The sequence below is a fragment of the Melospiza georgiana genome, chromosome 14, assembly GCF_028018845.1.
Source record: "Melospiza georgiana isolate bMelGeo1 chromosome 14, bMelGeo1.pri, whole genome shotgun sequence".
In the NCBI taxonomy this organism is placed as follows: domain Eukaryota; kingdom Metazoa; phylum Chordata; class Aves; order Passeriformes; family Passerellidae; genus Melospiza; species Melospiza georgiana.
The window spans coordinates 3,063,148-3,089,665 of NC_080443.1; the positions used below are offsets into that span (position 1 = coordinate 3,063,148).

At 44.0% G+C, this 26,518-nt stretch overlaps 1 protein-coding gene across 1 annotated transcript in view; it reads left to right on the forward strand.

The window, feature by feature from the left end:
- PEPD (peptidase D) overlaps positions 1-25,471 on the forward strand; it is a 152,138-nt gene extending 126,667 nt beyond the window's left edge. The window contains exons 13-15 of the mRNA XM_058033921.1: positions 2,166-2,350; positions 16,240-16,431; positions 24,888-25,471. Coding sequence (XP_057889904.1) covers positions 2,166-2,350; positions 16,240-16,431; positions 24,888-25,037 — 527 coding nt within the window. The 3' untranslated portion in view covers positions 25,038-25,471. The remainder of the gene's footprint in view (positions 1-2,165; positions 2,351-16,239; positions 16,432-24,887) is intronic.
- The last annotated feature ends 1,047 nt before the right edge of the window (positions 25,472-26,518 follow it).

Below are 26,518 nucleotides of genomic sequence, written 5' to 3' on the forward strand. Positions count from 1 at the left end.
TATTTGCACTTTCAGACAATCAGAGAAAAAGGAAAAGGTAGGGATGAGGGAAGAGGGAGTTCTAATGGATTTGCTCAGTGCCTGGAAATACTCAGGATTTACAGCCATGCCAGTCTTTTCAGCTAGAGCAATAATGCCATTAATTTGTTCAACTTCTGCAGACAAATGGATATGTGGCTTTGGTGGTTTTATTTCTGATCAGTTTGATATTTGTATCTCCTTTTGTATCTCTTCCTCAGTTTGATAAAGGTGACTGTGTCACTTTGAGTGGAGTCTGTGGGTTTGGATTGGGACCAGCAGTGCCAGCAGAGCTGCAGAGGGAAGCTGAGCTGCAGACAGCAGATACCTCAGCTCCACTCCTCTCAGACAGCTCAGCCTGCTCCAGAGCACCCAGGGAATGGCTGTGTTTTGTCTTTCAGCCATGGAGTTCTGACCTTCATTTTTAACAAGAGAGGGTGAGGCTTCAAACAGTTGACCAGGGTCAGATGTTGTCACATGTGGCTTTGCTGTTATGGTGGTGAAAATAGGTGACTTGTGGTAATACTCAGCTAAGAAATCATGGAAGAGATCTTGAAAGAACATCTAGTGTCCTCAGAAAGAAGATTGAAGGCTTTTCGAGCAGTTGGGGTTAGCTGCAAACTGCAAAAGCTGAACCTCGACTTAGACATAAAAATTCTGTATTTCCACACCTATAAAATAAACAGGAAGGCAACTGTGATTCAGTAATACTTTTAGTGTGATATGTGTAATATTGATGTGAGGGATTGTAGTGATTTCAATTTATCATTCAATAAAGTGGAGCCTAATATGAGAGAGCTGTGAAACACAAGTGAATCTAGAGAAGTGAAAATTGCAATACAATCAATATTCAGAAAGAGAAATGTTTATATAATATGTTGAAGAGTTGTCAGAGAACAGCTGGTTATAGTTGTATTGGTTCATATAGAATGAAAAATCTGAATTCCTTTTTAAAGTAAGGAAACCATAAAAATATCACATTTTGAGCAGGAAGATTGCACACATTCCGTGGGTGAGCATCACACACCTGGGCCCTGCTGGCTTTTGTGAGGAAGTAGCAACCAAGGGTTTGTCTGTTTGTCTGCCACTTGCTGCTCAGTTTGGTTCTGATCTTTCTGTCAGAGCCACAAAGACAGCTGAGTGCTTTCTCCAAGCACTCCCATAGGATGATTTTATTTCTGACTTTGAAGCCTCAGTACTTTCAGCAAAAAGTGATAATGTAATTAAGAGATGACATTTATCTTCACAAGACCCTAGAGCTGCATGTTTAACTGGATTAAAGCAAACGGAACTTGGCGGGAGTTTGGCCTTAAAAATTGCTCAGTTCTTATTTGCTTAATCATGCCAAAATTGAACAAGGAAAATATTCTTCAACTGTACCTTAGCCCTAGTTGTCTTGACTCTGCAACTGCTGCTCTGTTGATGATGACTCAATGCCATGGTGAACTAATTAGGACAGTACTTTGTTACTAACAAAAGAGCTGCTTTCTTCCTCCCTCCTCTCCCCAGCCGTTTGTCAAACAAAATTGTATCCTATACCAAAATAATAGCAACCTAATGTATCCTGGCACTCTGTCTCTAGTCAAACAACAGTATTTTGTAATGCTGGTTCAGTACATGTATTAGAGGAGTTGTGTTTTACACAGCCCATTAACACAAGGGAATCATTAATTTCTGGAGAGTGTCTTTGCCAGAAAGATGTGGGCTTTAAATCTTCAATGTACGTAGAAAAGCAGTGTCCATGTCAGATGTTCTAAATGGGGATGGTCATTCTTGAAAATAAAAGGATGGTAATGTTCTATTCTCTGCATTTTAAAAAACTGCAATCTATAGTTGACATTCTTATAGGAGACTCAGGGATGCATTTCCATCTGTGTGGACGTGCTTAGATCCATTGTATTAACATTTTTCATATGGCTCTGGATGGGAAGGTGCTGCTGTTTCTCTTGTTTGTATTTTTCTGTACTTCACAGACATCTTAAAATAGTTTTGTCTTGTTTAAAGTGTTTTTTGTGAAAATGCAGTTGCTCTTTCCACCTTTGTTTTTTCTCTAAACAAAGGGCACATGTGTCACATCTGTTTTTTGAAAGCTGCCGTTCAAATCTTGCAGCAATAGTTAACTGAGCTGCCTGTTTGTGCTCTCCAAGGGGTGGCCTGGCCTGATATGCACCGTCTGGCTGACAGAGTCCATCTGGAGGAGCTGACCAGAATTGGCATTCTGCAAGGCAGCGTGGATGACATGGTGAAGGTTCATCTGGGTGCAGTGTTTATGCCACACGGGCTTGGACATCTCCTTGGAATCGACGTGCATGATGTTGGAGGCTACCCAGAGGTTAGTGCTGGTCCGTGCTCAACTCCCCTGCACATTAACCCTTCAGTTCCATCAGCACTGCTCATACTCTCTGTCTGGTTACCCAAATGCATCTTCTCAGAGATACAACAGTTTTGCACTTAAGTATCTCCTTTTTTTTTTTTAAGATGTGGTATTTTATGCAGTTTACTCTAAGGAAATCTATTAGTTCATTTTAAAATATCTATTAGTTCATCGAAACATAAATTGTTTATGGGGAGAAGTCAACTGATGGTGCTCTCTGGGCATTCTTAACCTGTTCAGTTTCTACATACACTGTGTTGTTCCTCGTGATTCACTGCTCTGACAGGCACCACCCAAGTACCCTGTGCTGTGGCACAGCACCTCAGTCTGCCTGAGTCCTGTGTTGCCAAGATTCACCTGCTCCATTGCAGATGTGAGGCAGCTGCAGGAGCCCCTGCTGTACCTGGGCAGTCAGTCCCAGTGGCTGTCACATGGAAACAATCTGGCTCACAGCCCTGTCTTGAGCTTTGCTGTCCAGCATCAGCATGGGCACCAGTGAGGATGTAGCAAGAAAAAATTCCATCAAGTCTTCCTAACCTCTTGTATTCTGAGTTACTGCAGAAAACACAAAAGGATTGTTTTTTTTCCTTGAATTAATTTGGTGATTCATGACTATGATCTGAAAGCAGAATAGGTAAAATTCTGTAACCAATTAATGACAGTAGGTCTGCAGTGATAACTAAAAGAATAAAATCTCTAAGGCAAATTGTACTTAATGTTTGAATAGAGGAAGTTTGCAGCAGCTTTGGAATGATTTCAGAAGGATTGTGTTTGTGTTAGATTGTGGTTATTTGAGGCTAACTCTTTAAGGATTTTCAGTGATACAGTACTAAAATGGATCATTTTCCTCCTTTCATTTGTAAGCTGTTCTTTTGCAAGAATCTGTAAAAGAAACAAGGAACTCCATAGGTAAAGTTGAAGCATATTTTGGTGCTTGTTCATGTTGGGTGGCCAGGCTACCTGACAGCTGCTATTGCTGGTTCAGTTTTGCAGGCAGGGGAGAAACAGTATGTAATATTTGAGGATACTTATTACAATCACAATGTAATTATAGTTGAGATACAATATTGTGATAATGATGTATTAGCATCAGCTAATAAACTTGCATGTAATAAAAATGAAACAAAAATCAAAAGCAGTGCTATTCTGATTTTAAGGTTTCTGCACTAGCTGATACAGAGAGGATGGATGCTTGTCCCTTTGTTCCTCCCAAGTGCACAAGTAGAGACATCCAGCAAAGAACAGGGACTGTGGTTACTTGGAGAGTTCATAAACTTCAAAATCCAGGACCCTGCTGTAGCATGCCTTTGCTTAGATTGTTTTCACTTGTGTTGTGAATAACCTCTCTGAATTTAATGGACTTAAAGAACAGGAGCATGTGTTCAAGACTTGGTAGGGTGAAGAGATAACTAAATTTTAGGAACAAGTGGGAAGAATTCTGAGAGTGCAAAGTACTCTTCTTGGTTTTGCCTAAAAAGTGTATTCTTTGAGGTTAGAGCAAGCACCTTACTGTCAAGGGAGATTTCTAGAACTGATTTTGTGTGAGTCTGAAGCAATGGACCCTGTACATCTTCCATCTCTCAGCAGATTTCAGTAGTATGACATACAATACGAAATCTTTTTTTCACAATAGATTTTGTTTTCATATGACTGAATTTATAATTGTTATTGTATCGTATTTTATATTATTTAATGGTCATTTTTTGAAAGCAAACTGATCTCTCCACAATTTTGAAAGAGCAGCCTGTTACAGATAAAAATGGATATAGGGACTGTATTGTCAAATGAGTTAGGCTCTCCAGTTTTGTATTTACTGTGTGTAAAAAGGCCAGAGCTCTACACAGAATTTTATATCTGCAAATACTGAAATTGTTTGTTTGTTTGTTTGTTTGTTTGTGTTGGCATGCAACTGCATTCTTACATGAAGAATGCTTGCATGGCTAATTTACTTTCAAAATCTAATCCTAAATAGGAAATTTTTTAAATATGAAGCATGTATGAAAGCTCACTAACAAATAGCTAATGTTCTGTATTTGCATATAAAAGTGCTCATGGATGAGTGTATGGCATCACTTTGAAAAATTATGAGTTCTGGGTTGTGCAGAAGAGCAATTCCTTTAAACTCTGTGTGTGGCATGAATTTCACCTCTGGTAGCCCCTTCACTTCTCTGTGACCCAGAGCAGGAGTCGCTGTGACTGAGGTGAGGTACCTGGTGTGGGAGGGACACTGCAGGAGCCTGTCACAGAGCTGGGAGGGAGCTCCACCAGCCCCTCTGGGCTGTCCCCATGGGAGCCTGGGCCCTGCCAGGGCAGGGGAGCCGTGCAGGGATGCAGGGGACGTGCAGGGGATGTGGTTCTGCCCAAATTCATCTGAACACGAGCAGCTGAGCACCTTTCCTGCAAGTGTGGGACGTGTCTGCATTCAATGGGAGAAGGCTTATTCTCCACGCCTCATTGTTTCATGGAAAAGCACATTTTGAAGACATCTAGTACACTCTGGAGTGATTTGTGGTGCATTTTAAATGTTTACCAGCTAGCGAGATCTTCACAAAGGTTTTTATAAAGCCATTTTGGTGTTCATTGTACACTGAGCCCATGCCTGTAGTATCATGTCCTTTTTTCTAGCTGGTTAAAAAGCAACTTCTTTGCTTTTGGCCGAGGGAATTTCTGGGAGTATTACAAACGATTTTTTAAAAATAAAAACTTTCCAAGTGGATATTATTCCATTATTTTCCTCAAGTGTAAACAGTTACATTTGAAATAATACAATAAACGTTAATTTCCTAATTTTTATCCGTCAGAAAGTTTTGTGTGTTCCAAAAAAACTATTTCCAGACATTGTTAGCTTAGATTAGTTATTCATTGGTAGCCAAAGATTTCTTTTTTCAAAATTGGCAATAATAAGTTTTCATCTTTTCCAGTAAGCTGCTTTCGCATGCAGCATTGAACAAGCACTTTCTTCTTCTTTGACAAAAGTTGTAAATACTTGCAGATTTTCTGCAAAGTATACTCTGGGATATTAGAAAATATAACATTTCCCTTTCCTATTTTTTGCTGTGATAAAGAACAACTGGTTTTGGCCAGCAATGAACGTGTCTTGGCAACCTTATTTGAGGACAGCACGTTCACAGGAGTGTGAGCACCATGTTTCACAGAGGAGCACACAAGTGAAGGTGCTGGTTTTCAGGAGGGCTGAGCAGCAGGAGCTCCCTGGATGTTTCACAGATGAGCACACAAGTGAAGGTGCTGGTTTTCAGGAGGGCTGAGCAGCAGGAGCTCCCTGGATGTTTCACAGATGAGCACACAAGTGAAGGTGCTGGTTTTCAGGAGGGCTGAGCAGCAGGAGCTCCCTGGATGTTTCCCAGTGGAGCACACAAGTGAAGGTGCTGGTTTTCAGGAGGGCTGAGCAGCAGGAGCTCCCTGGATGTTTCCCAGTGGAGCACACAAGTGAAGGTGCTGGTTTTCAGGAGGGCTGAGCAGCAGGAGCTCCCTGGGGACCGCGGCACTCCTTGGAGAAACCAAGCACCGCATGTTTTGCCAGCCATGAACATGTTTTGGCAACCTTATTTTAGGACAACACGTTCACAGCAGTGTGAGCACAGTGTTTCCCACTAAAGGATGCAAGTGGAGGTGCTGGTTTTCAGGAGGGCTGAGCACCAGGAGCTCCCTGGGCACCACATCTCCTGCTGGGCACCGCGGCGTTCCTCTGGGAATCCGTGAACCACGCATTTTGCCAGCAATGAACGTGTTTTGGCAACCTGTTTTAGGACAGCATGTTCACAGGAGTGTGAGCACAGTGTTTCCCAGTGCAGTACACAAGTAAAGGTGCTGGTTTTCAGGAGAGCTGAGCAGCATAAACCTGGGGTTTATGTCTCCTGCCAGGCACACCACAGCGTTCCTCAAGAAAACCGAGCACTGCTCATTTTGGCAGCCATGAACGAGTCATGGCAACCTTATTTTAGGAGAGCACATTCACAGGAGTGTGAGCACAGAGTTTCCCAGTGAAGCACACAAATGAAGGTGCTGGTTTTCAGGAGGGCTGAGCACCAGGAGCTCCCCAGGCACCGTGGCATTCCTTAGGGAAACCAAGTGCCATGCATTCTGCCAGCCATGAATGTGTCTTGGCAACCTTATTTTAGGACAGCACATTCACAGGAGTGTGAGCACAGTGTTTCCCAGTGAAGAATGTAGGTAAAGGTGCTGGTTTTCAGGAGGGCTCAGCTGTCAGGAGCTCCCTGGGGATCACGTCTCCTGCTGGGCACCGCGGCGTTCCTCAAGACAACCGAGCACCGCACATTTTGCCAGCCATGAATTAGTCTTGGCAATTTTATTTTAGGACAGCACATTCACAGTGGTGTGAGCACAGTGTTTCCCAGTGCAGCACACAAGTGAAGGTGCTGGTTTTCAGGAGGGCTGAGCACCAGGAGCTCCCTGGGGACCGAGATTCCTGCTGAGCAACGCAGCATCCCTCTGGGAAACTGATCACTGTGCGTTTTGCCAGCCATAAACGCGTTTTGGCAACCTTATTTTAGGAGAGCATGTTCACAGGAGTGTGAGCACAGTGTTTCCCAGTGAAGAATGTAGGTAAAGGTGCTGGTTTTCAGGAGGGCTCAGCAGCCAAGAGCTCCCTGGGGTTCATGTCTCTTGCCGGGCACCGTGGCATTCCTTAGGGAAACCAAGTGCCATGCATTCTGCCAGCCATGAATGTGTCTTGGGCACCTTATTTTAGGACAGCACATTCACAGGAGTGTGAGCACAGTGTTTCCCAGTGAAGCACACAACTAAAGGTGCTGGTTTTCAGGAGGGCTGAGCTGTCAGGAGCTCCCTGGGGATCACGTCTCCTGCTGGGCACCGCAGCGTTCTGAGCACCGCACATTTTGCCAGCCATGAATGAGTCTTGGCAACCTTATTTTAGGACAGCACCTTCACAGTGGTGTGAGCACAGTGTTTCCCAGTGCAGCACACGAGTGAAGGTGCTGGTTTTCAGGAGGGCTGAGCAGCAGGAGCTCCCTGGGGACCGTGGTGTTCCTCGCGGGAAGCCGAGCGCCGCGTTCCGCTTTGAAAACCCGCCTGTTCCTTCTGAGGATCTGACTGCAGCCCAAGCACTGCTGGAAATTCAGCCCCAGTGGTACTAATCACTTCAGAAAATCTGGCCCTCAGTCAGACTGAGCTTGCTTCAAAGGGTGAAAACCCCACTGGGCTTAGCTTCTGCTGGAAAATTTAATCATGGAGATGGTTTTCTCACATTCTTTCAGTTGTTTCTGGGTAAATTCGATATGGGATATAAATGAGGGTTTGTGCCTGTTGCAATGAAGGAAATGTGGTAGGTGGCCCCAAATTTTCAGGCCCTGAGGTAGATGAGGCTGAAGTTTTCATTTAAATCTAGGTTCTGTGTCTCTAGATGCCTGAGTTGATTCAATTTCATGCTATATTAATTGACTATAAGGCTCTAAAGAACACTAAGTACATTTGATGACTTTCTGTAATAATAAGCCAGTTAATTTAAGTTAGGTTAATAACTACTGTGATTTTCACATCTTATGAATTAAGAGTTTAATTTCATTTTGTTTTTTAAAATTATAAGATTTACCTTAGTTTTAATTTTTAATTCAATTATCATGAAAAGCTGATCCTTTTGTTGCTATTCTGCATCACAAATTATGTTTGGAGGTGTGTTTTGGAGTTACCCACATCCTTCCATCACAGTGCATGCTTGGGGAACATCTCTGCTGTGCACAAGCTGTGTCTGCCTTTAACAGAAAGCTTGCTCCCAGATGACTGACTGGGAATTTAAGTACTGGAGAATACAGGAATAATCTTGTTCTGGCAAAAATTATTTTCCTTATGTATCCGACTTTATGTTGAAGCAGAAGATTTCATTTTTTTGTGGTTAGCATTGCAAATGATGCATTAATGTTTTTTCCTTTAAGAATCAGAGGATGAAGTGAATTTACCAAGAAGCCTAAAGCTGTTGTGCAGGGCCCTGGTGCTGCAAATTGCTTCATTTGCCAGAACATTGCAAAGCCTTGGTTACCCAGGACCTGCAAACATGAAACAACCTGTATGGAAGGCACTTAGGGTGCCTTCATTTTACAAGAGTAAAAGGACATTTCATTAGGTTTAACTTTTGGGTTTGTTCTTGCAAGTGATTGTACACCTTGGGAAAAGATTGGGAGAAAAAACTCGCTGCTTCTGCTTCATGGGACCCGCTGGAATCCTTTGTTTGTTTGTTTGTTTTGTTTCTTTGAATTCCTGCATAGCAAAAATGTACATACTGAGCAGGCAGCATGCAGGAAGGAAGCAGATGAGTGGAAACTGCCTTTCCATGCAGAGCAGCACTGAAATCCATGGTACTTATTGCTATCTGCTGGGTCAAACACCAACCAGGAGTTTCCTGCAGCCTAGGATTTTTCTGTGGGGTTTAAACCCCTCCCAGAGTTAGGCTGATAGATCTCACTCTGCTGTGTCATTTTGATCTCAGCAAAGCTGTGATCAGTGTCCAGCAGCTTTTCCCTGTGAGGACAGACGCTGGAGCCTGGGTGTTTATGGAACTTTGGGCTTGAGCAAAGAGAAAAGAGAGGGAAGGCTCAGGTGCCATGATGCAGACATGCCCTGTATTACCGCAGAGTTCCCTCCTCCACTGAGAAAGGAGGTGTTAAGGACTTGAGGTTTTTAGTTGCTTGGTTTGGGTTTCATTATTTCTGTTTCATTTTTTTTTTTTTGATGGAGATAGTTGCTTGTGTTTCTCTGACTTACTGGAGTTTGTTGCAAAAGACTTTGTGTGCTAACAAAGTTTTTATCTGAGTATTTATTGTCCAAATATTTCTGAAATTTTAGCAGCAACTAATGGAGCTTGTGTGTTTTTGAACAATTCATTCTAGGTGCAGTAGGAGAGGAAAACCAAAACAGTAGAGCTCTGCTTTCAATTACATGAAAAAAAGTAAGGTATCATTGGTGTACTGTGGGGTTTCTGCTATGCAATTTTCACTCATGGTATCTAAAGATCTCAAAAGCAAAGCCTTTTCACTTAAGACTATTGCCTATGTCTGCTTTCTGTGTGTCACAAGAAATTTGTTCATTAGGTTTTAAATGGTGCTTGTCCTTGGTTTCATTCTGAAACAGTGTTCTTGGTAGCTTTTGCAATTCTTTCTGTTATTTCTTATAAAACTCTTATAAATTATTCTAAGTACTCTCCTCATCTTCCAGGTTAATGCTGTGGTTGTCAACTGGTGATTTTTACTATTTGCTATCTCTTTTTTCCTCAAACTTAGGTTCTAAGAAAAGAGAAAAAATACAAAACCACAGTCTACATGCTTTGTTATTTCCATTACGATAGCACTGGAGCTTGGTAACGTCAGGGATCAGAAAGCAAAAATTATATGGAGAGTTCTGCTCAGAACCATGATGTAGTGCTGGATTGAAATCCAGCTCCAGCTGAATCGTGAGGCAGCAGTGCCTCAAATAAGTGGCAGATGATTTTTCTTCATTCCCTGCAATAACAGGAGAGTTATCAGGCAACTTAAACCTGATACCACAGTTAATACTTAGAAAAAGAAGAAAACTCTTCAAGTAAAACAGAGAGTTAAACATCATGTGTCCTCTATTCCCCCAATATTAACTTTGAGCAGTGTCCCAAAAGCTCCAGCCAGTAATTAGATTCTCCTGCAGAAGTGGGAGCTTTGATTTGCAAATGCCAGGAGTGATCTGGGTGCTTGGGGCCCCTTCTCCTGTAACCTGCTGCTGATTTCAAAGGCAGCCCTGCCAGCAGTTCCTGCAGGTGCCACAGGCAGCTCAGGCACAGATTGAATCAACTAATCTTCATTAGGAACACTCAGCAAGTGAAACAAGGGCTTGGGGAAGGGACCAGGAGACACGTGAAATGGAATTGGAGACTTTTATTTTCCTGGCTGCACAGAGCTCTGCAATTTTTACATTAAATGAGCTAATTAGAAGTTAGGTATGTGCACTGGGAGAAGAGGGAAGAGTAAAAGAGCTGAGATTTCACTTTGGTGCTCATTTCATATTATCTAAATGTAATGTTAGTATTCTGATTAATTTAAATACTTGATTGCACTTAGCTTGGTAAAGTGGTTTGGACTTCACTGTACTGGATGTGTTCCAACTGGGACAGTCTGTCAGGCTCCAAAAAGTTCTGTGATGATTTAGCTGGAAAAAGAGAATGTGAAACTAGATTGTGTCACTAATGAGCCTTTTACTGTGGTTCAGTATTTGCATTTATGAGTACCTCAGGTGTTCTGGGCTGTGGCTGGGGTTTGTGCCACCACGGGCTTGAGGAAGCTTTGGGGTGATGCCAATTTGCAGCCCCTGCTTTGGCAGGCAGGGTGCCCTTGCATTTCTCTGCACTTGTGCATCTCCAGCTGCTGGGTGAGCACAGGGACATCACCTGTGGTTTTCTTCTGTTCTGGTCCAAAAACAAAGCCAGGAGTGGGCCTGGAGCTGTCTCTGCAAGATCCAGCATGATACACAGTGGAGCTCTTCCATGGAAAAAGCAACATATTAACTATTGAGTTGCTTAGGAGCAAGCAGTGGTTCATCTTTATACTGAGATATTCTGGGGATATTGCAAATTCTGGTCTTCCACAGCCTTTTTCTGGGAAATAGGCAGATTTGCATACTTCCTAATTCCCTGCTCATTCCAAAAATAGTAATATTTTGTATTACTGTACACTTAATTTGAACTTTTATTTTGCTTACATAGTAATAAAATCAGTTTACATAATAATTCTCTGGTTCCCTTGACAGTCCTTATTGCTTAGCCCTGCTGGTTTTTGTTACCTTAGATGAACCATTAATTCGAATCCAATGTTCTTGGCAGGAGTACAGTCACAAATGACAGTGTCATACATCTGTGCTTACTGAGGGAGGAGTGTCTCAATCTTAAAATGTGATCAGATTTAGATGTGGACTCCAAATAAAGTCAGTCTTAGAAAACAATTTCAGATATAGTCTGTTGTTGCAATATACAGGAGAATAAATTCAAAATTTAATTTTCACAGAATATAACTGCAATCTCTTTTTAGATGCCTGGGCATTAATGTTTCCTAGACTATTCTGTACACTTTTTGGAGGCAAATTATCAGCTTATACTTTCTGTCTGTGCAGCACTGTGCCAAGGGTCCTGCTCAGTGGCCAGGCCTGCAGGATATAATGGGGATAAGGAACAGGTACCCACACAGCTGCTGTACCAGCACTCACATTTTCACTCCTTGTTTCTTCTTACTGCAGAACAATGTCATGGTCATTGTTGAAAATAAAGTTTGAGCTGTTCAGCTGTGAGATGTAGGGAAGGTTCCTCCTCACAAAGAAGGAAATCAATTAATGGCAGGAGAGCCCTACTGATGGATGACTGTGTGAGGTTGCCCTGTCGGGCTTTGGTCCCAAGAGAGCTTGACTTGATGAAGAATGGCAAGGGTTGTTTCAGACTGTCATCTTCTGTTTGGGGATTGTGGTGTTTCAGTCATTAAGAAAGGTCCTGAGTTCATCCTACTTTTCATAAACAACCACAGCAGAGTGAGAGCTGTCAGCCCTGGACCTGATGGGTGTGGTGGCTCCCAAGGTGGTCACAAGTGCCCAGAGATCAGATGTCACTTGGGAGGCTGAAGCCATAGTCTGATATGTGTTTAATCCAGCACTGTTCTCAAAAGAAGGGACTTTGTCATGCACTCAGCTTGGTCATGGCCCCTCTCTGCTTATTTCCTGTGCCAGCTCATTTTGCCCTTCAGCCTCACAGCACATTGGGCTGGGGCTGTCCTCTGCTCAGAGTGAGTGGCCACATCCAAGCACAGCCAGAACCTGTCTCTCTGCAGCCACTTCACACATCTCCTGGTCTCTGTTCAAAGGGACAAGCCCACCCACTGCTGTCTGCTTGTTTTCTAGCTCTGGAAAGCTGAGCAGTGTTCCCCTTTCTTTGGAGGCCCACTAGAGATGCTGTCATGGTAGGGATAGAGCTGCACCTGCAGAATCCAAACACCTGGAGATGAAACCTAGAGCCACACAACCCAGGACTGAGACAGGATGGAGGGAATAGCAAAAAGCCTTCATGAATTCCTTCCAGAGAAGTTAAGAATTTTTATTTTTGGGTGAGCAGCAATATTCAGGTGCCTTGGGAAGTCTCCCTGCATTGCTGAGATGTTTCCAAATGTGTATCTTTGGTCTTGTTGCTGTTAGCTCCTTGGAGGAAGAGCTAAAATCAGGACCACACAGCTAGCATTCTAGAGAAAATGCCTACCATTGCTTTAGCAGCTGTACAGAGGTAAATAAAGGGGGCTGCTAAGGCTTTATTGTCACACATGATGTTAAACACCATTTATTTTAAGGAAAGGCAAAAAAATCTGGATGCTGTGCCAGGGCTGCCTTCAGAGGATGTTTGCGATTGTTTGCCTCGCTCTGCATTTGTCTTTCTAGCATCTGTCTTGGATTGACTGCCTTGGAAAAGGCATTTGCAAGCAGAATTGAGAAGTGTAGTTAAAAGCCAGATCTGGGTTGTTTGTTGTGAAGTAGCAGATAGATAGTTGGCCAGGCACCAAAAGGTCCAGACACTAATCTAATTGTTTACAGCTCATGGAGAGATTAATCCACAAGATTGGATGCCCTCATTTCCTTTACACATTACAATGAATGTGTGAAATGCCAAACCCCAAAGGGCAGTATGAGAGAAAAAATGGCTCCATTTCAGTGCAGTTATTGTTTCAAGTTTAGAAATATATTGATTTTCTTTGAGTTTTGATAAGAGGACAAATTCAAAATGCCTTGCTTAATATTACCATATTTTTGTTTCCTAGGCTCAGTAAAACAAAACCATGTTTTCTTATTTTGGTGTAATATATAGTGCTCTGCAAAATCCAAATCAAACATATGTCATAAAACACATGGAACACACAGTCAAAATGGGCAAAGCTATGTCCAAATATCCAGACTGGTCAACTCTAGAAATCTTGGCTACTGTAAGATGCTGTACATTGGAACAGAATAAGCTCTGCAAAGGGAACAAAAGCAACCCCAGCCTTGCTTGGGTAACCAGTGGGGATAAAGCAAGCATGATGGAAAGCAGTATTTCTGTAAAATAAACTTTCTCTGAACTGAAAGTGGAGCTCAAGAGCAAACAATACTGCAGGGCTGTGTCCCCTGTGAAGAGGGGATGCTTCAGTAAATGAGAACATGGGTGATGTGCAGATGTGCTCCAGCCTCCCTCCATCCCCTGGATGGGCAGGGCAGCTGGGCTGTGCCAGGACAGGGTGCCCCACACCCAGGGTGCTGCTGGGCTGCTTTGTCTGGGGGAAAGGGGAAGTTCCATCTCGTGGCACCAGTCATGCTGGCAGTGATGCTGACACCAGCTGCCCCTCCTGCCAGCCAGGGAAAGCACCATCGTGGCTTTGGGCAGAAGCAAGGCTCAGGAAAGCTGTGTGGAAACCAGATAAATGTTGCTGTGGTCCCACAGAAGTGTTAACCTTTGATGTGCTGGCTAAAGCAGAGAAGGTTTCTTGAGCAGTGTGAGCAGGATTGAGAGCTGCTGGGCCTGTGAGCTGTTCACAGGTCATTACAGTAGTTTGTTGGGAAAATTTTGCTACCATTGCAAAGAATTTTCAAAAAGCTAATGGGATTGATATATGTTTATTCTGATATTGCAATACCTGGCACATTTGGGGGGAAGAAAATGAATACCCAGAACTAGTCCTTGCAGTGTTTCTAATTCCTTGACTAAGCACATCCTCATATATCATTTTCCTTTACCAGCTTTTGGGAAGGAGAGAATATTTTGCTAGTTCAGACTTGTTTTGACTTAACTTTTAATAATACTAATCAGCACCATGTTGCCTGAAAGTCTGAATCTGACAAAAGTTTAGTTGAAATGGGCTGCTTTTATGAGGTCATGTGTAGACTCATTGCTCCTGAATCCAGATCATAAATGTGTAATTTTAATAACATTTGGTGAGAATAAGTATTTGCATATCCTTGGAGAGAAATTGTTCTCTGCTGCATAGTTCAGCTGTTTCAGCCATGACGTGGCAGGGGCATTTCAAGATTTGCATGCCACTTACAATACCATACCTTCCAAGGGAGGGTAGGGCAAGGAATAGTGCAAGGAATTATTTTTGCTTTGTAATACAGTTGCTATGGGACATAAAATAAAATGACACATACACTGGAGCCTCCAAGGTAAAAGAAGGGAAGTTTACTTTCTGACTCCAACATTTATAGACTTCCAAAAGTGACAGTGGATTGGAGGATGAAAGTGCCACCTCTCCAATCACACTGGTCAAACCAACAGTCCATCAAATTTTCCCTCCTCCAGAAAAGAATGTAAAACAACAATTATTTACATAAAAGTGCGTGAAAAACTTCATTACAAGAATGTAAACATCAGAAGGCTTAGAAGAACTTAGAACAGGGCAACAAGTAACAATACCAAGCATATCCAAAGCCAAGATTTCTGTGGTGCAAAAAGCAGTTGGGGCATTGAGCTGAAATCTGGTCATCCCACTATGTGAAAGATAAATGAGGACTGATGGGAGGGAGGTAATTGCATGGCTAATTTCAGTCGTCTGTGATTATTTTTTATATTTTGTGTGTCTTATGGAGCAGTCAGCACAGGAGGGCTTGCTGTGAGGTGCTCCATGTGTTGGTGTCTGTGAGAGCAGCTTATAGTGCAGGCACTCCCCAATGAGGGGAGAGAGTGATGCATCTGACTCCATCTTTATCAGAAGGCTAATCAATTATACTATATTATTCTATATTATATTAGATTACATCTAAAGTGAATCTGCCAAGCACTGAACTGCACAGAATCTCGTGGCTGTCAGCCCACAGTCCTGACAGACACACACACACACACCTGGCCCTGACAGGCCAAATGTGGTGGTGTTCACAGGGGTCCCAGGATGAGAAAAGAGATGAGAATCTTGACTCCATGTTTCAGAAGGCTGATTTATTATTTTATTATATATATTATATTAAAAGAAAATGATAGAATAGAACTATACTAAAAGAATTGAAGAAAGGATTTCTTCAGAAGGAAGAAAGGAGAGGAGAGGAGAGGAGAGGAGAGGAGAGGAGAGGAGAGGAGAGGAGAGGAGAGGAGAGGAGAGGAGAGGAGAGGAGAGGAGAGGAGAGGAGAGGAGAGGAGAGGAGAGGAGAGGAGAGGAGAGGAGAGGAGAGGAGAGGAGAGGAGAGGAGAGGAGAGGAGAGGAGAGGAGAGGAGAGGAGAGGAGAGGAGAGGAGAGGAGAGGAGAGGAGAGGAGAGGAGAGGAGAGGAGAGGAGAGGAGAGGAGAGGAGAGGAGAGGAGAGGAGAGGAGAGGAGAGGAAAGGAAAGGAAAGGAAAGGAAAGGAAAGGAAAGGAAAGGAAAGGAAAGGAAAGGAAAGGAAAGGAAAGGAAAGGAAAGGAAAGGAAAGGAAAGGAAAGGAAAGGGGAAAGGAAGGGAAAAGGAAAATAAATTCTTGTGACTTACCAGACAGTACAAGACAGCTGGACTGTGATTGGCCATTAATTAAAAACAACAATATGAGACCCATCAAAGATGCACCTGTTGCATTCCACAGCAGCAGATAATCATTGTTTGCATTTTGTTCCTGAGGCCTCTCAGCTTCTCAGGAGAAAAGATCTTAACAAAAGGATTTTTCATAAAAGATGTCTGTGACAGCCAAGGAAACAAAACACCATCACTGGGTAAACAATCTCCACATTGCGTTCTCCTTTGGCACAACACGGGCACAGCAAATAAGAATTGTTTTGATCCTTACCTGAGGCTCAGAAAATGTGAATCCTGGAGATATTTTTGGGCAGATTGCTGTGTGAGGAGAAAGGTGACAGTGTGTGTGTGTTTGGCAGGGCGTGGAGCGCGCGGAGGAGCCGGGGCTGTGCAGCCTGCGCACGGCGCGCCGCCTGCAGCCGGGCATGGTGCTCACCGTGGAGCCGGGCATCTACTTCATCCAGCCCCTCCTGGAACAGGCCCTGCACGACCCTGCCCGGGCCTGCTTCATCAACAGGGACGTCCTGCAGCGCTTCAGGGCCTTCGGCGGGGTGAGTATGCTTGGCACGTGGTTCCCTTAATTGGTTTTCTCTTGGTTCGTCCTTACCGTGTATCCAAGCAGAAGTCTTTTGGGACTTACAACTTTTGGGACTTCTTACAACCCCCAAAAGTCTTACAGCTTTTGGAAGTTGTAATGTACTGCACATAGAGCTCTTCCTTGAAGCAGCACCTTGAGTCATTCAGGCCATTTGGCTCTGCAGACAAACTGAGGGGTTTTATTCTAATTTTTGAATGTGGTTTTTTACTAGTGATAAATGATAGACCCATATTTTCCCATTGACTGAAATATCCTCTGCCAGCACCATACAGTGGCTTGCCAGGTAAGTGTTTTGTCTAGTGTGTGAAACATGTATGTTATGAAATATGAGACTGAGTTCTGTAGTCCAGAGTTGGCTTCCTTGTCAGCAGCACAGTCCAGTGCTGGGACAGAAGATGCAAACAGCAATAATTGCTCTTACAGGATTATTGAAAGAATGGCATGAAACCTGTGCCTTGGAGGAGCCTTCCCTGTTTCCAGCAGAATGGCTGATAGGGTTCCAGAGCCCCAGTGCCCAGTGTGACAGGCTCAGTGGGCACAGGAGCAGTGGCCAGGGAAGGCAGAGGTGATCTGGGCAGTCATTCCATGCAGCAGCTGCTGGGCAAGTGGAGGGGCCTTGGCTGTGCATGCTGTCCAGGGCACGTTTCCCATTCAAAGCCACCACCCTCACAGAGCATTCAGCAGCTGCAGTGCTTCCAGTGGGCTTTTATTTCAGCAGGGCAAGCCTTTGTAGGGTGCCACATTGTTCCTGCACTGAGATAGAGCAGGCAGCTGCCATGCCCCATCCTCCCCTGGCTCTTCTGCCAAGTCTCAATACAGCCAGCAGTCACTGCAGTGGTGGTGATTTTCTGGAAGGAAAATTCACTCATTAGGAATTGTCTGCTGCTGCCATTGACTGATTTATCCCTGTACCCCAGCCTTGAGAGGGTGATCACTGTAGCACTTTGGTCTGAGCTGCCTTGGAGCCACCAGCCCTGACAGAGAAGTTGTGTGTGCTGTCCCCAGTCATGGGAGCCAGCCAGGCTCCAGGACAGCCACCCATGGTGTGGGTGCAGCCTTGTTGAGAGACACAGGACTTTACCCTTGCTGGTATTTAATCCACTGCTGAGCTCTGGGACATTATCTGTCTCTGTGTTGCTTCTTTATCAAGATTTGCCAGCCAGACAGCTGGGGTACTGGTGAGCAAAAGGCAGCTAATTCTGCATTTTCTAACTGTGAGCACATTCTGTGTGACAGCACATACTGAAGTGTATTTTAAAAGAACACTGTGATGTGCTTGTGTACCTTCACACTGCAATAGAAACAGGTTTAGCTGTCTCCATTTTCCATGTAAACACGCTCTGTGGGAGTTTTTGGGCAATTGAATTGATTCCTGGTGAGCTTTCCCTGAAATTGCTCAGCAAAGCCCACATTTTCCCCAAATTTCTGTGAATGCCCACTCCATTTCTGCACCTGAGCTGTGCCTGTGGTTCACCTTCTGCCTGAGGTTGCACAGAATATGAGGGACAGCCTGGGATCTCTACCTTGGTAATAACTTGCTGGATCAGGCACTTTTGTTCCAGAGATTTCAAGCAAACTTTGTTCCCTCATTTTTGTTTGGCTTCCTGTAATGATGACTTGTAAGGAGAGCTGGCCAACAAACTTTGCTAAAAGAAGGGGCAGCCCAAAAACGATTGAGCAAAAATCTTAATCTCTGATCCCCCTGTGAACAATACATTTTACTTAGAGAGAAAAAAATAATAATACACACATACCCTGAGCCAGATGTTGTCACTTGATTTTGTCCAGGAGAAGAATGAAAATAAAATCTAAGACTGGAATACATCTGAATATTTCTGAATTCTTCACAAAAGATGAATTATAGAGCAATCAAAATAAGTTTTTCCATTTTACCATTCTGACTTGATTCTGCATAAAAAGAAGATGCAATTTGTGCTGTGTAGAGTGCTCAGTTATGAACAAAATATTTCATTCTAGTTTATCCAGAGTGAGTGAGCATTTCTCACAAAAGCATGCCAGAAAACTTTCTTTCTATGGGATTAAAAAAAAGATCTTTTAAAATCTTTTTTTAAAAAGGCATTTTTTTTATTGACAAATATTAATAGTATACAGGGGCTAGTATTGGTGTCAGTTGTAGCTGAAGAGTTCACTACAGCCACTCCAATCTTCCTTTTAGTGTAAAAGTAAAACACATTCCACAAAAGGAAGTGAGTTGTGCATTTCTCTCTGCAGAGAGAGAAATGTTCTTGATTTGGTTTAGTGTAATTCACTTAATTAAAATGTTCTTGATTTGGTTTAGTGTAATTCACTTCGAAAATGAACTAACATTCACTAACACCACTGTAATTCTAAGTCTGTCCACACAGAGAATTTGTGGATTTTTCACAAATTCACCTTGAATTCATGTCTTTTTGGGGCTTTCAATAATTTTCTTGACTGTGACAAGTCTCTGCATTGAGAAGCAAAGCCCTTGTAGCGTGCCAGAGAGGGCAAGGCTGAAGCCATTGACTTTAGTTTGTGCTGGCTGGAGTTGGCCATGAGGAGGCTGTGGGAGCTGCAGGAGCAGGAAGGAGAGGCAGTGTGAGGTGTGCATGTCCTGCTGGGGCAGGTCCATCAGCAGCCCTTCCATCTTTGAGCTCAGCTCAGCCTTTAGGCCCTCCTGCTGCTCTGGGACATGAACTGGGGCTCTTCACCTCCTCTGGGTCAAGGACAGGTCCCTGCAGGGGGAACCCGGGGGATGTTGCCTGTCTGAAGCCCTGCACTCTTTACTTGACAGCTCAGTCCTTCACAGACTTCCTTGGCCAATTTTGGGACGTTTCAGTCACACGGAGTTCTGTTGTCCATCTGCAAAGCCAAGGTCCAGCTTAGCAAGGTCACAGCTCCTGTGGGACAAGGGCTGCTGTCCCTTGCTGCTGGATCTGGCACAGGGCCTGGCCCAGGGCACCTTTGCTCTGCCTGGACTCTGCCCCACAGCTCCTGAACAAACACAGATGTGCAAACACAGGGGTGTGCATGCAGTGGTGTGCATTGCTCAGGAAAAGCAGCTGAATCCTCGGGGAAGGGGAAATGCTGACTCCAAATGCTGCCCTTTAGGGGTTGACATTTCCATTCTTCATAAGCTGATTACTGATTCATGCAGTTCATATGATGTTTTCTCAAAGACACAGTAAAGCCATTCAGTCTTTCTTTGGCCTTACACATTCAGTCTCTGTTCAGGCTTTATTTTCCCTAGGATTTGTAGAACTAGCACTAGACTTAATATCTGAAAACTATGCAACTTAGAGGAAATGCTGAAAGGCAGATGGGTGGTAAATGCATTACTTTCATTTACAGATTTTTCTCATTTAAAAATTAAACAGATTTACAAAGCCCAGGAACTTGAAGATCTGCTAATATTACAATATGTTTCAAAACAGTAGTAGCTCCCTTACTCAGAATAAATGCTAAATAAAATAAAGAGCAAGACACCTGCTTCTGCCTTTGGTTCAGAGAGCAATAAAGTTGTGTCTGTCCTGATTTTATTTTTCAGAAGATCAGGCTCTGTTTCTGAGTTTACAGTGAATTTATATTGTGAAATGAAATTGTTTACTAGGCAATAAACGTTATGCTCATCTACTTTTTAACATTGCTTATTGTATCACAGTAATGGTGCTACACAGCATTTCTCCAAAAGTTTTCATGGGAAAGCAGTTGTCACAATGTGCATACTTAACTTCCTTTGGAAGTTCTCCTAAGGGAAGTGATAGGTGTAGTCAACCCAAAAACTACTGCTAGGTGCTTATAAACCTTCTTTAGCCCTTTTCTCTTCTCTAATTAACACAATTAGGTTAAAGTAAGACCAGCTGTTTCTAACCTGTATTTAGCTTGCAGTTTAATGCTTCTTTTTGAGCCTGAATGAAGGGACTGGGCACCTGAGGCTTTTTTCCTATCTGTATCAGTTAATCTAATAAAATCCATGGCCTCACCCTACTGATATTGATCCTCTTCTATTAAAATGTCAACATTTAAATGTGGACATTTAAAATAAAGCTTCTCTTGACATGAGGGCTTGGTTGTGAATGAAACCAGCTTGTGGCAAGAAGAGTGCAGCATGGGATGAGATTCCCTGAGCACTGAGCCCACCATGCACATACAGCAAACACCTTGGCACAGGCACTGTGCAACAGCAGCAAATGCCTGGGTTTGGTGCAGCAGCTCTGCTTCCTAAGTCAAACTCTGCTCAGGATAAGCTTGCTCTGTTAAAAATTATTGGGAAGTCGATGGCTGAGTTGAAATAAGCTCCCTTGGCTGCACAGCTGCCTCTGTAGGAACAGACCCAGGGTCCTCCTGCCAGACCTGTGCCTGTCTGCTTTGGATGGTCCCATGTGTGGCCATGTCCTGTCATCATTTCCAGGCAACTCTCCCACTCTGATGTCTTGCAGTGATAATGTTGCTGCTTTCCACAGCCATAATCAAACAAATGATCAATAGATTTAAAAAAAAAAAAAAAAAAAAAAAAAAAAAGGACATTTCATCAGTTGCCTTTTTTGACATCTGGGATCTGTCATCATGCAAATCTGGATTATTTAATTGGCCAAAAGAGTTTCTTGGTTGTCAAAACCTCGTAGATATATTATCATCCAAAAGAAATTAGTGAGAGCTCCAGCCCTGTTTCCCTTGGAAGGTAGCTCAGGAGGCTCTGGGGAGCATGGCTGCATTAGTAAGTGAGGACAAAGTGCGAGGCTGTGTGGGCTGAGAGCAGCCCTGGTGTTTAACTCCTGTGCTGCCCCTGGCTGTGCCCCCAGGCCCTGCTTTGGGACACACTGAGTGGAGCCACATGATGGGCTGTTGCTGGTGTCAGGCAGTTGTGCAATCAGGTCTAGCTGGACAGATCATGCCACTGCCCTTGATAAGAAAAGGCATTTTTGGGGCAGTGCTGGCATTCCTGGCCACTGCATCTTTACATGAGTGGTTTGTTGGAGTCTGCCATTTCACACCAAGAAAGTAAAGCCTCCCCTAGGATTTTGCAGAGCACCCTGAAAGCTGGGGGTGCAGAGAGCCTCACCCTTCAGTGCCCAGCTCCAAACCACTGTGTAGCCCTGAAGCAAGCAGTACTAATGAACAAAGAGCCTGCAGACAGGGACAGCTCTGACAGCAAGTTTCATAATCACTGTCCCCCTCTGGGAAAGGCAGTCCCAAACCAGTCAGCCTTGCCAGAGAGATCCAGCATCTTTTGTCCATTTGGCCAGAAGACAAGACCAAATGACAGGCTCTCCTGTGGGGAAGGTTTTGCAGGTCCTCTGAAGCTGCTTCTTGCTGCTGCTGAGTTTAAACTCAGGGTGAAGCATGGACAGTGTGAAGGAAAAGAGCAAATGAAACCATTTCCTTCCCCTTGAGAGCCTATTCCTCTGCACTCATGTTGCTTTTGGACAAAGGAAAAATTATGCACTGAAAATGGGAAATCTGACTTCTCTCCTGTGGCAAGCATCCATTGCAGGTGAGATTCATCCAGCAGAGGAAGGATTGGATTCTGGGGAAAGAATTCCTAGGGAGTGGTGGGTGGTCCCAGGGCCCAGTGGTTCTGTGTGCCTCCAGCCACATCCCAAAGAGCATTTGGAGGTGCTGATGCTGAGCAGGCTGATGGGACAGTCCTGGCTCTCCCACTTCTCACAGCAGATCACAGCTGGGCTGTGACACAGACTGTGTGATCTCCTGACAATTGTGTGATCTCCTGACAATTGTGTGATCTCCTGACAATGCTCCTCCTATACAGGGAGTCACAGGGCATGGCTCTCATCCTGCTCCATCTGGTCACCCTCAGTTCCTGCCTTTGGCAGCTGCAGCCCCTGTGTGCTCTCCTCTTTCAGGATGTCTCACTTCTCACCTCCACCAGGATCTCCCTGCTGGCTCCTTAGCCAGTCCCAGCTCTCTCTGTCCATTATTTGTCAGACCTGTCTCACCTCACTGGACCTTCCTTTCCCTGGTCCTTCCATGACTCTTATCTATTTCCCAGCTCCTTCCCCACCCTGATTTTCTCTTGTGGCCTAGATAGAGAACAGTGGACAGACACCTTGCCCCACTCTAGTCCAGCTTTCATCTGCTCTGCTTTAAGTCAGTCCATCCTCCCAAAGAGTGCAGAGGTATTGGGAAGTCATGAAGCACTGAACTGGAAAGCACAAACCACTTTTCTTGGGTTTTTTGCTAATTACTGAGGCTGAATTGTGGCTGATACATTGCTGTAGCTGGGGAATTTCAGCTCAAGCAGGGGGAGGTTTGTGGAGCTGGCAGTGCTTGGGAAAAGGCTCTCTCTGTAGGCAGAGCCAGTTCTAGCTTTGTCTGCCCTTCCCTCTGCTCTCAGACTCACTTTTGCACTGACATTTTTACTTTCACATCATCACTGTGTCCAGCTCCATTCACCCTGGCTGGGTTGCCAATGTGATGCTTTGGCTTTTGCCGCCTTCCCAGGTCTGTCCCTGGGTGCTGGCACTCCTGCAGGGCTTGCCTGGTGCCATCAGGATTTTGGCAGGGACTGATCCACCCAGGGAGGCTCTGCCCAGGCCCAGGCCCAGCAGGATTTGCCTTTGGATGCAGTGGGGCCCTCCTGCTGAATGCTTGGGTTATATTTTGCTCAGCAGTCAAATTTGAAGCAGGGAATCAAGAAGCCCATCCTGATAAATTGTGTTCAAGTGCAGAGTCATTGCATGTGTTGCTGATGTGCTCTGCAGCAAGGCACTGAGCATACAGAGCCTCACAGCTTTCCAGTTCACAGCTGTCCAAAACAAATGTGTCAACTCAATGGAGTTTGTTTATTTAATTCTGCTTTATAATACACTTAACTTGATACCAACTAAAAGAAATAATCTGGCAAAGACATCATTAAACAGTTTAATAAGGACTGGATGACTCATTCTGTTTGAACAAATGGATTATTTTGCAATCAGAAGTACAAATGTTAACCAGCTTTATTTTTAGTTGAAAATGTCAAGAGGTCAGAAACAATTAAAGCAATTGTAAGGTGGGAGTACCCAGGGTTTGTGTTCTTTTGGATTTGCACCTTACTAAAATTGCTTTTATTACAGCTTAGCAACTTAGCAACATTTTTCTGATAAGATAATGGGAATGACTGTGTAGGCACATTTACTGGTAAGAAGAGATTAGAGACAAACAGAAATGAAGCACATTTTTCATTTTAATAGCAAGAGTTGAAAAACTGAGAGGATCTGCTTTTTCCTTCCAGGATTTGAAATTTTGTGATTGTATTTTAAAAGAAACACCTGACCTGCTTAGGACTTTCTCATCAGCTCAAAATTCAATGTGTGGAGTATCAGCCACAAGCTATTTAATGTTCAAAGTTTCACTATGAAAGTTTATTGTGTTAAGAGAAAAGTTTTAAGTGCAAATTGAAGCTACCTGAATTTCAGCTCAGAAACAGGAGAGCTTGAGAGCAGACATTGTGGGCATCAGGAGGTACTGTCCCTGGCAAGTTAAGAAGGCTGGAGGTAAATCCAGGGAAGAATGTTCTTTTTACTGCTCCTGCTCTCAGGGGTTGAGATTTCCTGGCCCCGTGGATGACAGAGCATGAGCTCAGTGCTGCAGCTCCTTGCTCAGACTGTCCTTGATGTACCCACTGCAGCAGAGGCACCTGAGGGCCACCACCCCACCAGGGTCACCCCAAGCCTGTGTGACCCCAGCAGGGTGGCAGGCACCAGTGGCCCAAGGGGAACTGGAGCCTGCTGTGGGAACCCACAAAATCAGAGGGCTTTGGGAAAGCTGCAAGATGCAGGCCTCAGAGACAGCAGAAGTGTGAGCAGAGCTGAGCAGCAGCCATGAGATTGGTGAGCAGAAAAATTATTGAAACTGTAGAAAAAGCAAGAGCAAATAGAACAATGGTCTGTGTATTGACGCTTGTCTGAATAGCTTTCTAAGCTACAGAAGATTTATCTAGCAATATATTAGGAAGGTTAAAGCTTAATAATGGAGCTCTGTGGGTTAAAGCTTACAAGTAAGTATTGTATTCTAAATAAGCAAGCATTGTTTTAACCAAAAGTACGTGTGCTTATGGTGATTACATTGAACTCCTGTCAATGTGCTTTTGCTTTGTGTAATTAGTCAAGAAGCTTATAAAGTAAGTTGTAACATTAAGTTTTCTAGCCTGCTGCCTGGGATGTGAGCTGCTGGCATCTTCCCATTGTCATAATCATGTAATGAGAGTGATGCTGAAAAATGAAACAGCTGGAGGCACAGTCAACGCCTCGTTCACATCTGTAAATAGCCCCCCTTGCCAGTGTCACCTGCAGAGCCCCAGGGTGCTGGTGGTGACAATTCCTGCTTGCAGGGTGCTGCTCTGCCTGGTTGCAGCAGCACCCTGTGCCCTCCCTGCTGCTGCCCGTGCCATCTGTGCCCCCCTGGTGACCGTGTGCTCCCGTGCAGGTGCGCATCGAGGACGACGTCGTGGTGACAGCCACGGGCGTGGAGCTGCTCACCTGCGTCCCACGGACCGTGCAGGAGATTGAGGCCTTCATGGCAGAGGGCCAGGGCAGTGCCAAATCATTTGGCTGCCTCTCCAGCCAAAAGCAGTAAACTTCAGGGTGGTGCTTATTGCCTCAGCTAATCAGTCATCGTTCTGATTTAATGCTGCAGCATAGAAAATGAAATGCATCCAATTCTCAATAGCAAGAAAATCAGCAGTTTACGTGACCAAGCATCAGCCAAATAACCCTGCTGCCTTGTCAGTGGGGCTTATACTTCTGTCAGATCTCAACTCAGATGTATCTTGCAATTAAATCTGAATTTTGATGATTGGGACTCTACCAAATGGATTATCTGAAAGCTATGAGCAATTGTAACACTCTTAAGTCCTTTTTTAAACTTCATCACAAGTACTGTGAAAAACAGAAATAAAAATCAGTTGTTCTCTGTGGACATAATGACGTTTTTCTTATGGACCTGTATCCATGTACTAAGCAGAAACAAATTTTTATTAAAATTCACCTTGGCATCATTTGTGTTCACAACTTTGTGGTCATTTTACTTTTCTGCTCCAGTTCCTGCTTCTTTATCTGACCTTACTACCAATTTGTGCCCTGCAAACTTTGACCCTTCCCTAGCCAGAGTTCTCTGCTCTGGACAGTGGCTGTACTGATCCTTCAAACACATCCCCATCCTCATCAGATTTGTTCATCTGTTTGTTCCTTAAAAACACAGATTGCTTTAGTGTTCATGGCCCTTAGAAGTTGAAAGAAGGGAATATCTTTGCTGCAGGGCTCATGGTCATTCAGCAGCATATTCTGTGCAGCATGGTAGAGTTACTTTTAACTGTTCAGTGTTAGACATTTCAGAATGAAATAATGTAAATCTTATTTGGATACCTTACAAACATATTGATATTAGTCACAAAAATTATTTTCCACTCATGCAAGCTTTAAATTACCAAGAGAAGCTTTTCTTTACTGTAGGTATTCATCAGCTTGCAGGATAATAAATACATTTCTTGCATCATAAAATAGCACTAGGTGCTGGCAACTACATAAAAATAATCTTTCTCACTCTACGTACACATCAAAACTCCTGTTCACTATTCAGATTCTGTTGCAGTTTGACTGCAAAGCCACTTCAGAACATCCCTCTGCTGTGCCAGGAGGAGCTGAAGCCACAGCAGAGCATCAGGGCCTTGCTGGGTCTGGTCCCTCAGCAGCTGGGTGTGAGCAGCTCAGCTCTGTGGCTCACACAGGTGATGGGATGGGCTGTGAGCTCCTGTCTCACCTGGGGGCTTGGCTGCTGTCAGGAACCACTGCCCCTGCCTTGCTGCCTGCCCCCAGCACTGGATCTAGGCCTGCCATCATTTCCTCAAGAATCCTCATAGACATTGCTCCAGGAGAGCTCCTTTTGCTGAGCAGCTTGGTCTGTGTGACGAGAACTGCCCTTTATTCCCAACAGCCTGGTGATCCATTGCTATGGAGGAAACTTCATGTGGGAGACCAAAGAAACATTGTGAAACAATCCAGAGGACTTCATTCATGCCACTCAATTAATAAAAAAGCCTATTTACATATTTTAGAGGT